The following is a 15028-nucleotide window of genomic DNA, read 5'->3' on the forward strand; positions in this document are numbered from 1 at the left end:
TTTCTTGCCCATCCGCTCCATTGGGACTGTTTTCAGCCAATGAATGAATATGCTCAAAATATCCTTTTGGAGGATGAGAGACTAATGGAGCAGAGAGGAACATCCAAGGCCATCCTAGACCAGCTGACCACAGACGCATGAGTGAGCCCAGCCCAGATCAGCCATGTCTTGCCTAGATTGACAGAACTGCCCACTTGACCCATGAACTCATAAGCTGAATAATGGTTGTTGTTTTAAGTCACTAAATTTTGGGGTGGCTTGTTACACAGTAACTGACGCACTCACTGATAAGTTTTATCTTTCCACCAAACCACCTTTTCTTCATCCTTTTAAAGCTGCTGCATCTTAGCTGGTATAGAACCTGCTCTTCCCTGCAAAGCTACTGTGTCTCCTCACCTCTGAGTCCTTCTGCTTGCTAGGGAGACTGAACCATCAGAGTCTATCCCTGTGCCTTAAAATGTCAGGACTCCTGCCCCAAACTATCAATATCAAAGCCTCCTCCATTCCTGCAAGGTCCCTGATGTTACCACCCTAGAGTTTCTTGCAATCTGCCTCAGGCTAAGGGAGTGGATGGAGACTTGAAGAGGGCATTCTAGTCCCTTTTAATTCTCAAGTGTTGCAAAAACCTGAAGAATTTTATGCCAACTTTTGCTCCAATTTTTCTTCTGTGTTTGTCTTCTTAGTGTAGAAGTCCACTCTTCCTGATGTGAAGAATCTGAGCCCTTTTAGCAAGTGTTGAGGGGAGGAGACTGTTGCAGAATCGGGCAGCCCTCACATACCCTGGCCCTAGCATTTCTCTTCCCCAAGCCTAGAGGGTATACCCATGCCAGTGTCCACAAGCTCAAAGTGACTTGTGCTCACCTCCCTTTATAAAGCCAGTTGCCGTCGAGTCAACTCTGACTCATGGTGACCCAATGTGCATCAGAGTAGAACTGTGCTCTATAGGGCTTTTGATGGCTGATTTTTCTGGAAGTAGATCACCAGCCCTTTCTTCAGAGGTGCCTCTGGGTGAACTTGAGACTCCAACCTTTCAGTTGGCAGCTGAGTGCATTAACAGTTTGTATCACCCAGGGACTCTCACTTTCCTAATTTGAATTTCCCTGGGAACAAACATCTTGGCTTCCTCTAGCAGCATCCTTGACCTTCCCTAGCAGCCTGACAAACATGTGCAAAGGAGCCCAAGACAGGTTCTTTTTCCGTTCCTATGGCCTTATTCTCTTGGGATTAGTCACATTTCCTCCCATCCCGTGGCATCAGACTTCAGGCAACAGTAGTTGGGCACGTTAACCAACAGGGCAACAAGGACAGGCCAAGATCCTGGAGCTATGATTGCTTGGTGGGTAGACAAGGTTTGATGGAGGGCACAGTGGCAAATGGAACTTTCCTTGCTCTGCTGCGACACCAACATACTGAGCCCTGGGCCCCCTAGCCACTGCTTTCCCCAACTGCTGTGCTATGTATTGGCAGTTTCACTCTCCAAGGAGATGACACAGGCAGGCATGGGCTATGTCCAGTGTGGCCTAGGGTGGGTTAAGTCAGAAGGAGGGCTAGTGTTGACTCTTTGTGGGTCAGTGGGTCCACCACAGATTTTTTCTTTAATACAATTTTATTTTGTTGTTGTTATTGAGAGTATACATAGCAAAACATACACCAATTCAACATTTTCTACATGTACCATTTAGTGACATTGATTACATTCTTCGAGTTGTGTAACCATTCTCACCTTCCTTTTCTGAGTTCCTCCCCCATCAACATAAACTCACTGCCCCCTAAGGTTCTTATCTAATCTTTCCAGTTACTGTTGTCAATTCGATTCCATATAACCAAAACCCAAACCCGTTGCCACTGAGTTGATTCCAACTCACAGTGACCCTATAGGTCAGAGTAGAACTGCCCCGTAGGGTTTTCAAGGAGAAGTTCGTGGATTCGAACTGCCAACCCTTTGGTTAGCAGCCAAGCTCTTAACCACTGTGCCACTATCAGAGCTCCTTGATCCCATACAGATAGTTCTTAAAAGAGCATAATGCTCAAGGCAGACATTTTTTACTAGTTTAGCTAAACTATTGTTTGGTTTTAGGAAGACTTCAGGGGATATTTTTGGTTTAAGGTTTAAAGATTATTTCAGGGCAATAGTTTCAGGATTTCATCCAAACTTCATAGCTTCAGGAAGTCTGGAATCCATGATAATCTGAAATTCTGTTCTGCATTTTCTTCCTTTTGATTAGGATTCTTGTATGGAATCTTTGATCCAAATGTTTAGTAATGGTGTTCTGACAGGGATCACAATAGAGGGTCCTGGACAGAGCTGGAGAAAAATGTAGAACAAAATTCTAACTCACAAAAAAAAAAAGACCAGAATTACTGGTCTGACAGAGACTGGAGAAACCCTGAGAGCATGGCCCCCGGACACCCTTTTAACTCAGTACCAAAGTCACTCCTGAGGTTCACCCTTCAGCCAAAGATTAGACAGGCCCATTAAACAAAATGAGACTAAATGGGCACGTCAGCCCAGGGGAAAGGATGAGAAGGCAGGAGGGGTCAGGAAAGCTGGTAATGGGGAACCTAAAGTCAAGAAGGAGAGAGTGTTGACATGTTGTGAGGTTGGCAACCAATATCACAAAACAATATGTATATTAATTGTTTAATGAGAAACTAATTTGTTCTGTAAACCTTCATCTAAAGTACAATAAAAATATGTTCTTACTTCAAAAAAAAAAAAAGTTCAGTAATGGTAGCTGGGCATCATCCAGTTCTTCTGATCTCATTACAAAGGAGGCAGTTGTTCATGGAGATAATTAGCCATACATTCCCTATCCTCCTCCTATTCCTGACTCTCCTTCTTCCTCTGTTGTTCCAGACGAATAGAGACCACTTGTTGTACCTTGATGGCTGCTTGCAAGCTCAAGTCCCCAGGCATTACACAGCGAACTAAAAGGTAGAATAGAGGCACTAAACATGTTATGAGGCCAATTAACTGGGATGTTTCATGAAACCTTGACCTTAAACCTCCATACCAAGAAACTAAATCCCAAGAGGTTTTTGGTTGTGCATACGCAGCCCCAGCAACTATTCTTTTTGTTTTTGTTGTTGTCATGACTATATCTATCACACAGTTTTTGCCAATTCAACTTTTTACAGGTGTACAGATTATTGACAGCAATTACAATAGTTGGCTGTGCACCCCTACCCTTAATCAATGTGATATTTCAGTCACTGATAACCCCCCTTTCCCCCTTCCTACCACCCCTTGTAACCACTAATAAACTTTGCTCTCTATACATTTGCCTTTTCTTGTCTTTTTATATAAGTGAGGTGATACAATATTAGTCCTTTTATGATTGACGTGTTTCACTCGGCATAATGTCTTCCAGCTCCATCCATATTGTAGTATGTATCAAGACTTCATTTCTCCTACTGGCTGAGTAATTGTCCATTGTACGTATATGCTACATTTTGTTCATCCATTCTTCTGTTGATGGGCATTTAGGTTGTTTCCACCTTTTGGCTATTGTGAATAGTGTTGCAATGAACATTGGTATACAAGTTCTGTTTGAGTCTCTGCTTTCAGATCTTTTGGGCATATACCTAGGAGTGGAATGGCTGGGTCATACAGTAGTTGTGTTTTTAGCTTTTTGAGGAGCTGCCACACTGTTTTCCACAATGGCTGTATAATTTTGCATTCCCACCAGCAATGGTTAAGGGTTCCAATTTCACAACATCCTTGCTAACGTGTTGTTTTCTGTGTGTTTTGTTTTGTTTTTGTTTTAAATCTTAGCCATCTTAGTGAGAGTAAAATGGTATCTCATTGTGGTTTGATTTACATCTGTCTGATGGCTAATGACATCATGCCATCTTTTCACGTGTTTGGTGGCCATTTGAATGTCTTCTTTGGTGAAATGTCTGTTCACGTCCTTTGTCCATTTTATGATTGGGTTATTTTTCTTTTTGTTGTTAAGTTGTCTAAGTTTTATGTATATTTCGGTTATTAGATTGTTATAAGATACATGGTTTCCAAAGATATTATCCAAGTCAGTAGCTTGTCTTTTCACATTTTTGGTAAAGTCTTTTGATGAACAAAAGTTTTTAATTTTTATGAGGTCCCATTTATTTGTCTTTTGCTGTTTGTCCTTTTGTTATATTAGCTAATCCATTGTTGAAAGCTAGGCCTCATAGCGTAGCCCTTGCTTTATCTTCTAAGAATTTTATGGTTTTAGTTTGCCACCACTGATTATAATTTAATATTTGCCATTATCCACCACTTCCTCTGCTGTACCTTTAAGCCTGGATAGTAAAGTCATTCAATTAAGGAATTAGAGGTGACACTCACTATGTTGTCGTCAGTGTTATAAAGTAGTGACCTTGCCTCCCAAGGGCTAATCATTAGAAATGCAGGTCTGATGAGTCTCCTTGCCTCCAACACTTTAATGGCTTTCCATTTCTCTTGGGTTAAGAATTGTTGTTGTTAGCTGCCATGGGGTTGGCTCCCACCTCATATCGACACTATGCACAAAGGAACTAAATGCTGCCCGTTCCTGCACCATCTCCATGATCAGTGTGGACTGGACTGCTGTGCTCCATAGAATTTTCATTGGCTGATTTTCAGAAGTAACTTGCTAGTCCTTTCTTCCTAGTCTGTCTTAGTGTGGAAGCTCTGCTGAAATGTGTTCAGCAACATAGCAGCATGCAAGCCTCCCCTGACAGCTGGGTGCTAGCTGGGAATGGAACCTGGGTCTCCTGCATGGGAGGTGAGAATTTTACTACTGAACCATCAGTGCTTCAGGGTTAAAGATAAAACTCCTGAAAAAGATGTGCAAGACTTTGCATGCTCTGAGCACTTCTTATGTTCTCTTTGCTCCATCACAGTGAGCCTTCTGCTCTCTACACTGCCATTTTCCTGCTTTGAACATGTTGCCCTCCTCTCCCTTTTGGCTAGCACTTACATCCTTAAGAGCTCAAGTCAACTGTCACTTCCACAGGAAACATTTCCTCACCTTGTATCAGGTCAAACAAATCCTCTTATTACATGCTCTCATAAAAACATATCATTCATTTGAGGCACTTTTATGTTTTTATTTGTGACAATTTGATTAATCTTTTCTCTCCCGCCAGATGATGAGCTCCAGGCATCCTGTCTAGTTTTTCTCACCACTGAATCCTGAACTCATAGAGTGCCCGGCACTTACTAAGTAACTTGATCTTTATTTGTTGATGAATGAGTGAATGAATGGAGAGATAATTAACAATACCTAATTAAGTTCAAGGTTCTTCTCCAGTTTATAACTCAGGGATGCTGTGACATGCTCATCTAATACCACACTCTTCTCCCATGTATGACAAATAAAGAAAATTAAGATTACTCAGAAGCAAGAAAAGTAATACATTTTAGATTGATAGCTGAAGGAAAGCTGTTCAGTGTAGGGATTCATTTTGCCATAGTGCATATTCCATGCTGATTTTTTTTATTATTATAAGCACAATTTGGCTAAAATGATACTTCTTTTAATTTTCTCACACTGTTAGTCATTGATCTGCATTCATATCTTAAAAGGAAATGCTACTGAATTCAGGAGAAGTCTGTGTAACCTGCATGGTATTCAAAAATTGCTGGAAAAGCTTAGCTCCTGTACACTGTGCCAGTGACCTTGCTAAGCAGGTATGTTAACCACTTAAATGTATAATTTTCTACAGGCGCTTTTGGTAAAAACATTCTTTCCTCTTTTTCACATCTTCCAGCAAACCTCATTATCCTTCTTGTGACCCTGTAAGCATCTCATTTTCTTTTGGCTTGTTTGCAAGTTTTAAAATATTAACTGCATCTCCTGCCTCAGGAAAGGTTACTACTATATATTTTTAGAGTGTAAATTCTTTTACTTCACCATCACTACCTTGAATAATGGAGTTTAACACGTTTTCAAAGAGGCCAGACATAATTAAAATCTCTTACCTTTATTAAGTACAGCTATAGTTATTCTCATTTAGAAGACCAAAAAGAATATACATGAAAGAATACATACTAATTTTGAATAATGTTGAAACTAAATTAAAATAAGGTCATAAGGTGTTATTCACCATGGGATTGAGGGAAGGGAGCTGTCTGTCATAAAGAGTACTGGCTTTGTAGTAAGGTGGTAGTAAACAAGCAATTATTTAGATACAGCAAGGATGCCCAAGGAATGAACTACGGCTTCCTTGCTCATTTTTTTTAAATTATCCAGAAAAGGAAAAATACGTCAGGATGAAAACTTTGCAGCTGATATTGAAGTCCATGAGATAATGAAATGTTGAACAACAATCACTTCAAGCAAATTTATTCAATAATTTTTTAATTTTGTCTAGTAATGTCCAGGCATTGTGCTTGACTCTGGGTGGGAGGCATAAAACTGGATAAACAACGTTCCTGCTCCTGAAGACTCTGAAATATTATATAAATGAACACAGAAAGGTACTTGCCTGCTTAAGCATTGCTCAACATGGGCTTTAATTATAGGCTGTTAAAAGGGATTACAGCAGGACTTCTCAGAGCCCTTAAATATAGTAATGAACACTTTTAATCATTTGAATGGGGCATATTATACAGTGTTTCTTAAATTTATTTGAACACCCTGGTTTTTATGTTTTGCTTTGCAGTTGAGTTTTGTTTGGAAAAACAGTTTGTGAACATGGGAGATCAGTATAGTCTGGAACACATTCTGGAGAATGTTGACTTGTTAAGAAATAGAGACATGTCTGGAATTTAAAGAATTTTAGAAATTTCATCAAATATTTACTAAGTGCTTAAATCAGTATCCACTAAGAAATGGTACGAAGTTCTGTATCAGGCAGTTTAAAATATAGTGCCCCTTCATGGCTGCATTATTCATAACCCATTTGTTCATCAACTAATGAATAAACAAAATGTTGTATATCCATTCAATGGAATATTATTTATCTATAAAAAGGAATGACGTACTGTGTATGCTACAACTTGTGCACGAACCTTGAAAACATTATGCTAAGTGAGAGAAGCCACACACAAAAGGCCACATATTGTATGATTTCATTCATATGAATTGTCCAGAACAGGTGCATCTATAGAGACAGAAAGTAGATTAATGGTTGCCAAAGGGCTGGTGGCTTATTGTTAACAGCCTGCCTGATAACCAAAAGGCTGGCAGTTCAAATTCACCAGCCACTCTGTGAGTCGGAATCAACTCTGTGGAAACAGGTTTGGTTAGGTTTTAAAGGGTTAGGGGAGGGGGAGATATGAGGAATGACTGCTAATGTGTATGGAGTTTCTTTTAGGGGTAATAAAAATGTTCTGGAATTAGACAGTGGTGATTGTAGCACAACCTTGTGAATATACTAAAAACTACTGAATTGTATTCTTTAAAAGGATAAATTTTATGTTATGTGAAATTTATTTCAATTAAAAAATCCACTGCCTCACCATATCAAATGTTCATCCTTCCAATATTATAGAAATTGAGAACAACACAACCATTTCTTGTCAATAATTGTATTTAATGAAGATACTAGATGTTATTTACAGAAGATATATATACATACAATTCCTACACATTAAATGTAGCCTAATTATGAAAACAGGAAAAAATGTACTCCAAAAATCACATACTAAATAAAATAAATAAAAAGTAATTATTTGGCACAATATCTACTATATAGCAAATAAATAACTCTGTAATATTGATTGAATGAACTATTTACAGTCTATTTGAAAGTGCAAAACAATTGCTGAAAATCAAGATATTTGTAGTAACATTTAAGTCCAGAAAATACGTTTTTTTTTCATCAGTAACAATAATTTGTAGCCAATAGTAAAGAATTTTAATGCCCAGGAAAATATTTTAATTTTGAAAAAAATGTTTTGTGCATATTGTGCTCTTCTGAAATGTTATTTTCCATCTTAACGCTGGCAATTTTAAGAACCTTGGCGTTTCTTATTGGAATTCTTCTGTTTGCAATCCTGATTTTGTAAATTTTTAGAAGTTACATTGTAAACATAAATATTACTCTATTTATCATTCAGAAATTACAGACCAGTCCTCCCTAAGTTACATAAATAGCCACAATATTGTATAAGTACTGTGGTCAGGTTCTATTTTTTTAGAGGTAAGACTATGAAGATGGAAGAATACAACCTATAATTTGGATCTACACAAATTCCTCAATACCTTTTAAAAACCCCACACTCCAAATCTTGAATCAAAAATTATAAAACTATATCACCACTGATGTATCCAAATCAATTTCATTTGTAGCACATTTTATTCTGTAAACATTCTTAGGAAAAAAATGTCAGGGGTTGATTCTTCTCTTGACAATGGTATTACTACCAAACTCTTCAGGTGGGCCTTATTTTGTATGTTTCAGCAAAGAAGATGGCACAATTAGAAATGAAATAGGGTGACTACAAACTGGGGATTCCTAAGAGTGTGCAAGTTTTATGCAAGTCAAATAATTCCCTCTCTTGGCATGTAGCTGGTAAGCAGAATGCAGCCCTGAGATGTCTCAGGATGTATTTTTGCTTGTTTTGTAGAATTCTCTAGTGGCAATACAGTCAGTAGTGGCATAAATGGCATTTGTAACAGACTGAACTGGAGATGAACCATTGTTCTGGGCACTTTAAATGTCTATGGCCGACGAGGCTCTAATCTGTGTGACATCTGTGATAGAGTTCTCTGGTTGTCAATCACATTTAATTGCCGTACATAACTCCGGACATCCTGATGGTTCTTATTAGCTTGAGCTGCATCAGGATCTGTTGAAAGAGGAAAAAAGCAGAACTGGCATTGCATAATATGTGCACTTAAACTACAGCTTTATTTTCTCCAACTATTTATTACATTTCTCATAGATTCTTGGGTTTCATCAGACTTTTCAACATACTGTATTCACTGAAATTTTTCTGCTTGGCTCTTACATCTCCTTCCACCTCCATTCACCCCTAATTCTCTTATCTTCCCTGGAATCACCTCTTTTGATCATTTTCCTTTGCATTACACGTTACAAACAATGGCATATATATATATATATATAAAACATCAGCCTGATTGTGCCTGGTTATAGATTAAAATTGTTTTTCCTTACCGACCCACCTCTATGTCTCACAAAGCATGCCTCTTTGATCCAGATGAGGACTAATAGTGGAAGGGACAGTTTTCATTTGCTTCTGACAAAAGCACTTAACACCTGGGCCAAACTGAAGCAAGACAGTGAGACTATAAAGCCCTGACTCTTCTCTTTACTTGATACATTCTATAGTATTGCTGCCTTCCACTTCAGTTTGTCATTTCAAGGCCAGCCTGACTGGGTTCATGTACCAAAGGATTCCCTGCCCATAGAGGAAATGAATCTTTTATGTTCTCAGAGACTGTCCATAGTCAGAAACAAAACTCTAACTTGTTCTTGTTGTTGTTGTTAGGTGCCGTCAAGTTGGTTCCGACTCATAGTGACCTTATAGGACAGAGTAGACCTGCCCCATAGGATTTCCAAGGAGTGGCTGGTGGATTTGAACTACCGACCTTTTGGTTAGCAGTGGAACTCTTAACTACTGTACCACCAGGGCTCCAAACCCTAACTAGTGGGCTGAAATGATGACTTCTGCTAGACCTTTGATTCTCTGACTCTATTAGGGCTGAAATGATGACTTCTGCTAGACCTTTGATTCTCTGACTCTACTTGTTTTGAACACCCGCGTCATTCTGTTCTGATTCACACTCTAAGCAGGTGAGCAACCGAAACTTGTTATAATTAGCTAATGTCTAGTCAGCCCCTGACTCACGGTGACCTTATGCCCAAGGGAACAAAATGCTGCCCTGCTCTGCACCATCGTCATGATTGGTTAGAGACTGAACTCTTGTGATCCATAAGGTTTTCATTGGCTAATTTTTGGAAGTAGAACTCCAGGTCTTTCTGTCTAGTCTGTCTTAGTCTGGAGGTTCTGCTGAAATCTGTTCCGCATCATAGCAACATGCAAGCCTCCACTGACAGACAGGTGCTGCCTGTGCCTGAGGTGCATTGGCTGGAATCGAATACAGGTCTGCCACATGGGAGGCGAGAATTCTACTACTGAATCACCAATACCCTTGAAGCTCTAAGAGAGGTTAACTGATTTTCCTAAGACCAGGGCTGAAAGAACAATCAGGTGCTGACAGCCCTACGTAGGGAACAGACATGCATTAGGAGTGCCAAATTTGACAGTAGTGAACTAGAAACACAGGTTCTTTCGGAAGTGACTACTCAGGTTCTGCATGTTGGGGCCACATGGGAATCTGTGCCCAGAGCTGCCAGATTTTCCTGTTTTTCTAAAGAAATTGGAAATCTGGATTTTTTTTCCCATGAATTCTCCCAATTTTTAAATAGTGACACTATTTCAAAATAAAAGGGAATAATGTTCTAATATTAAAAAAAAAAAAAAATATTGTTGCAGAGTCAATTTGATCTCACAAAACCTGCCATGGACCTGTGGCCACCTCTGTCCCATGGATCACCAGTGTAGGACATCTGGTCTAGGACAGTGGGAGTGGCCAAGCCTGTCTGGACTCCAGATCAGTGCTCTGTCCACCATGGCACACTGCTTTCTGCAGTCCATTTGCTCCTCTCAGATCCACACCCCACTCCCAAAGACAATCTGAATGCCATCTGCATTGGCGTGAAGGGGAGGGTTGCAGGTCTGAACACAGAAAAGCAGGGGGAAGATACAAAGGCGTCTGCTTGCTGTTAGAAGAAACTCATCAGTATAATTATCACATATAAATAATACCACACTGAAGAACACATTGTGTTTAGTTTCCTCGCCTCTCACTGGCAGTATACTCTCCATGTACAATATACTGTAATTACATTCTCCATAGTCCCACAGTGTTTATCTATTCCTATAGCTTTATCTATAGTCGTTGACTTCAGAGCTGAGCAGCTGTTGTTTACCAGCAGTGGAGACTTTTTAAGTTATTTTTTTTCCCACTTCTCTAGAAGAAGGTATAGGAGAATAGGATTTACTTCCAGAGAGGCTTATGGAAAAAAGCATATTTTATTGTGGCTCTTCTTTGGCTCATGGACTTCACTGAGAGTCTTCTAAAGGCTATGAATCCTCTCAGGCACATCAAATTTTACATATAATTTTAGATGTTTCCTGGACCATAATGAAGGACCAGGGATTCTAGATTTTAAACCCCTGTTGCAGACATATATCATTCATATATTCTTGTATCCTTTTGTATAACTACTTCATGATCATGTCTTTATATATATGTATACATATATTTATACATGTGTATATACACATATACATACATATATACACATATATACATATGTGTATACATATACATTTATACATATTTATACATATATTTATACATATAAATATGCTAACCGCAAGTTTAGCGGTTCAAATCCACCAGGTGCTCCTTGGAAACTTTATGGGGCAGTTCTACTCTGTCTTATAGGGTTGCTATGAGTCGAAATTGACTCGACGGCAATGGGTTTGGTATATACATAGTATACTACTACGTGAAGAAATACAAGACCCTAATTCTGGGAGAATTCAATAGAAGCAGTTAATGAGATGCAAGATAATTCTCATTTTGGAAATAAGAGAAGGCACAATAATTTGAATCAATTCTTTAAAGGTCTACTTCCTCCCGAAGTCAAGATTATTTTTCCTAGGTTTTTTTCCTTGCACATTAAAAACAGACATTTAGTAGTTCTGACACTCTACATTAGCAAACCCTGGCTTTGTACTAGTCCTGTGCTAGGAAGAGCAAACATAGCTCTGTTTAATAAAATGAGAACCTCTTTGTCTTAGCACTGGGTTTACTGGAAGGGATGGTACTGGTAGCCTCCCAGACATGTTCATGTCAAATTATCATGTTGAGTTAATTAGACAAATTTCTTCAAGTGACCATACGGTGACGTTAACAAAAGGCTTTACAGGGTCCACCTCCTCACTCCCAGCCCAGCTTATTGGAGCCCAGCCCCACCCCCACCTAAAGTCCCCAGTCACAGGAGACACCAGCATTGGTCTAGCTCATTGATCGGGTGTCATAATGCAACTTAACTGACAACAGTTTATAATGATTAGTTATTATTAGTAATATTTTCATATTAAAGCATTTTGTTATACTAGTTATCGTGATACATGTTCAAATTTAAAAACAGCACCTTAAATTCACTGGGAAATACTCAGAGAAATATAATATGAATTCCTGCTATGGGACATTTTACAGATGTGCTATGAACATTAATGTATTCTCTCAACACTCCGAGAAACGATATTATCTTTCCCAGTTTATAAATGACAGAACTGAGTCAACAAGGGTTGATGCAAGTTTCTCGGCACCAAGCAACGAGTCATAAAGAGAGCTGGTTTGAGGCTGGCAATCATGTCTGAGTTGTCTCTAGCCACACCGGAAAGAGCAAATTAATCTCTTAAATTCATTCATAAAATAATATTCCTATGGTTAATCTATAGTTTTAAAAAAATGTAAATATTTTCTAGTTTTACAACAGCAACAAAATCCTCAAACCAAAGTCCCCTATCCTATGGAATTCAAGGTCTAAAGTGTCCCTGGCACAATCAGATTTTCTCCAGACTTGTAGAGTTTCTCAGTGGCCTCATTAAAAAGGGCTTAATCACAAAGCTCTATATTGCAGCATGCGGCGGCATTTAACTTACTGAAGGGTTGGCTTCTGCAGTATCTCACTGTTCTGGCAGTATTTGCAATCATGCGCTAAAAAGAAAAAAGAAAACAGAAAGGCAGAAATGCAAATAAGCTTAATGTATAATTCAAAAAGGAAAACAAGCTATTATTTATTTCGGCAATACTTGGTACCATGAGAAACAGCACATTCTAAGATGTTGACTATCTGAAGGTAACTGGGTGATGCAGAACCTATCTAATAATGTGAAAGAGGCACCCACACTCACAAATACAAAGCATTTTTCAGGTAAGGAATAGTAATGGCATAACTCGAGTCTAAATGTTTGTTTCTCAGGGTGTAAAAAGCAGTATATCGTTTCTGAGACTATAGCTTCCTGCTCAGGACTAGTTCTCATCACCCCTTCTTGATCTCACCATGAATTTGTTAACTATCCTAGATTTGCAGAAGGGTTAGCTTGTCAAGTTCCTCATGGTAAGTTGTCAGGACTCAATAATGAGACATTAAATTTAATCAAATTGAACAGTCATAATTAAAATATTTTACCTATAAATTTTTGCTCTACACTGTGGATTACTGAATTTTCTAATCTTCCAGTAAACGTGTGTTTTAATATTAATCCTAATTTCCTTCCTTCTTTTCTTCCTTTCTCCTTCCCTCCCTTCTGATTGTAGCAGTGTAACACATATACATTTTAGAAAACAGAAAACATTAAGAGTAAAGTAAAAATCACTTCGAATATCACTTCATAGGGTAACCACATTAACATTTGTGTATATTTCCTTCTAATCTTTTTTTTTTTTTTTTATTAATTGTACTTTAGGTGAAGGTTTACAGAACAAATAGTTTCTCATTAAACAGTCAGTACACATATTGTTTTATGACATTGGTTAACCGCACGACATGTCAACACTCTCCCTTCTCGACCTTATTTTTCTTTTTTTTTTTTTTTGGGGGTGAAAATATACATAGCCAAAGATACACCATTTCAAAAATTTCTACATGCACAATTCAGTGACCTCGATTACGTTCTCCCAATTGTGCTGCTATTCTCACTTTAGATGGAGGCTTACAGAACAAAATAGTTTCTCATTAAACAGTTAGTACACATGTTGCCCAATGACAATGGTTAAGAACCCCACTACATGTCAACACTGTCCTTACTCAACCTTGGGTTCCCTATCACTAGCTTTCCTGTCCCCTTCTACCTTCTAGTCCTTGTCCCTGGACTGCTGTGGCTCATTAGTCCTGTTTTGTTTTATAGGGCTGTCCAATCCCTGGCTGAACGGTGAACCTTGGAAGTGGCTTCACCACTGAGCTAAAAGGGTGTCTGGGGGCCATACTCTCAGGGTTTCTCCAGTCTCTTTCAGGCCAGTACATCTGGTCTTTGTGTGTATGTTAGAATTTTGTTCTACATCCTTCTCCAGCTCTGTCCAGAAGCCTCTGTTGTGATCCCGGTCAGAGCAGTCAGTGGTGGTAGCCAGGCACCATCTAGCTGTACTGGACTCAGTCCGGTGGAGGCCTTGGTAGCTGTGGACAATTAGCCCTTCGGACTAGTCTTTTCCTTGTATCCTGTTCTCTTCATTCTCCCTTGCTCCTGAAGGGATGAGACCAGTGGAGTATCTTAGATGGCTGCGCACAGGCTTTTAAGACCCTAGACGCTACTCACCAAGGTAGAATGTAGAACATGGTCTTTATGAACTGTGTTATGCCAATTGAGCTAGATGTTCCCCGAGACCATGGTCCCCACAGCTCTCCGCCCAGCAATTCAGTCCCTCAGGGAGTTTGGATGTGTCTACAGAGCTTCCATGACCTTTCCTTGTACAAGTTGTGCTGGCTTCTCCAGTATTGTGTACTGTCTCACCCTTCACCCATGATACCACTAACCTATTGTCTATTTAGTATTCCCCCACCACCACCCCTCCCATCCCTGGTAACCAACAAAGATTGTTACTTTTTGTGTGTAAACTTTTCCTGAGTTTTTACAATAGAGGTCTCATACAATATTTGTCCTTTTGTGTCCTTCTAATCTTTTAAAAATAAATATATAACACTTACTGAAAAAAACTGAAGTCATACTATGCATACAGATTTTTGAGTAAAAAAATTTTAACATTTCACTGTCACTATTCCCCATGCCATTTGTATTTTAAAATGTTTTTTAAATGAGTATGTATTAAATCATATGGGTAGATCATAATTTATTTAACCTCTGTTAATTTTGCATTTGTTTTCTCAATTTCATTGTACAGTTTGGTGCAATAAAGACTTAAGAAGGAATCTTTTATGCTGCACTCAGCTTTGTTACGAGCAAAAGAAGAAAAGAGAAAAAAATGGACAGAAACAGAAACGCTGAACCCATGAGGAA

The 15028-nt window shown here is 38.8% G+C and overlaps 1 protein-coding gene across 1 annotated transcript in view; it reads right to left on the reverse strand.

Annotated features, from left to right (window-relative positions):
* Positions 1-7479: 7479 nt before the first annotated feature.
* The window catches only part of RAPGEF4 (Rap guanine nucleotide exchange factor 4), a 375780-nt gene continuing 368231 nt past the window's right edge, over positions 7480-15028 (reverse strand). The window contains exons 31-32 of the mRNA XM_004375502.2: positions 12677-12731; positions 7480-8758 (exon numbers count right to left, since the gene is read on the reverse strand). Of these exons, the coding sequence (XP_004375559.1) occupies positions 8631-8758; positions 12677-12731 (183 nt within the window). The 3' untranslated portion in view covers positions 7480-8630. The remainder of the gene's footprint in view (positions 8759-12676; positions 12732-15028) is intronic.

Source organism: Trichechus manatus, unplaced genomic scaffold (genome assembly GCF_000243295.1).
Source record: "Trichechus manatus latirostris isolate Lorelei unplaced genomic scaffold, TriManLat1.0 scaffold00037, whole genome shotgun sequence".
Classification (NCBI taxonomy): domain Eukaryota; kingdom Metazoa; phylum Chordata; class Mammalia; order Sirenia; family Trichechidae; genus Trichechus; species Trichechus manatus.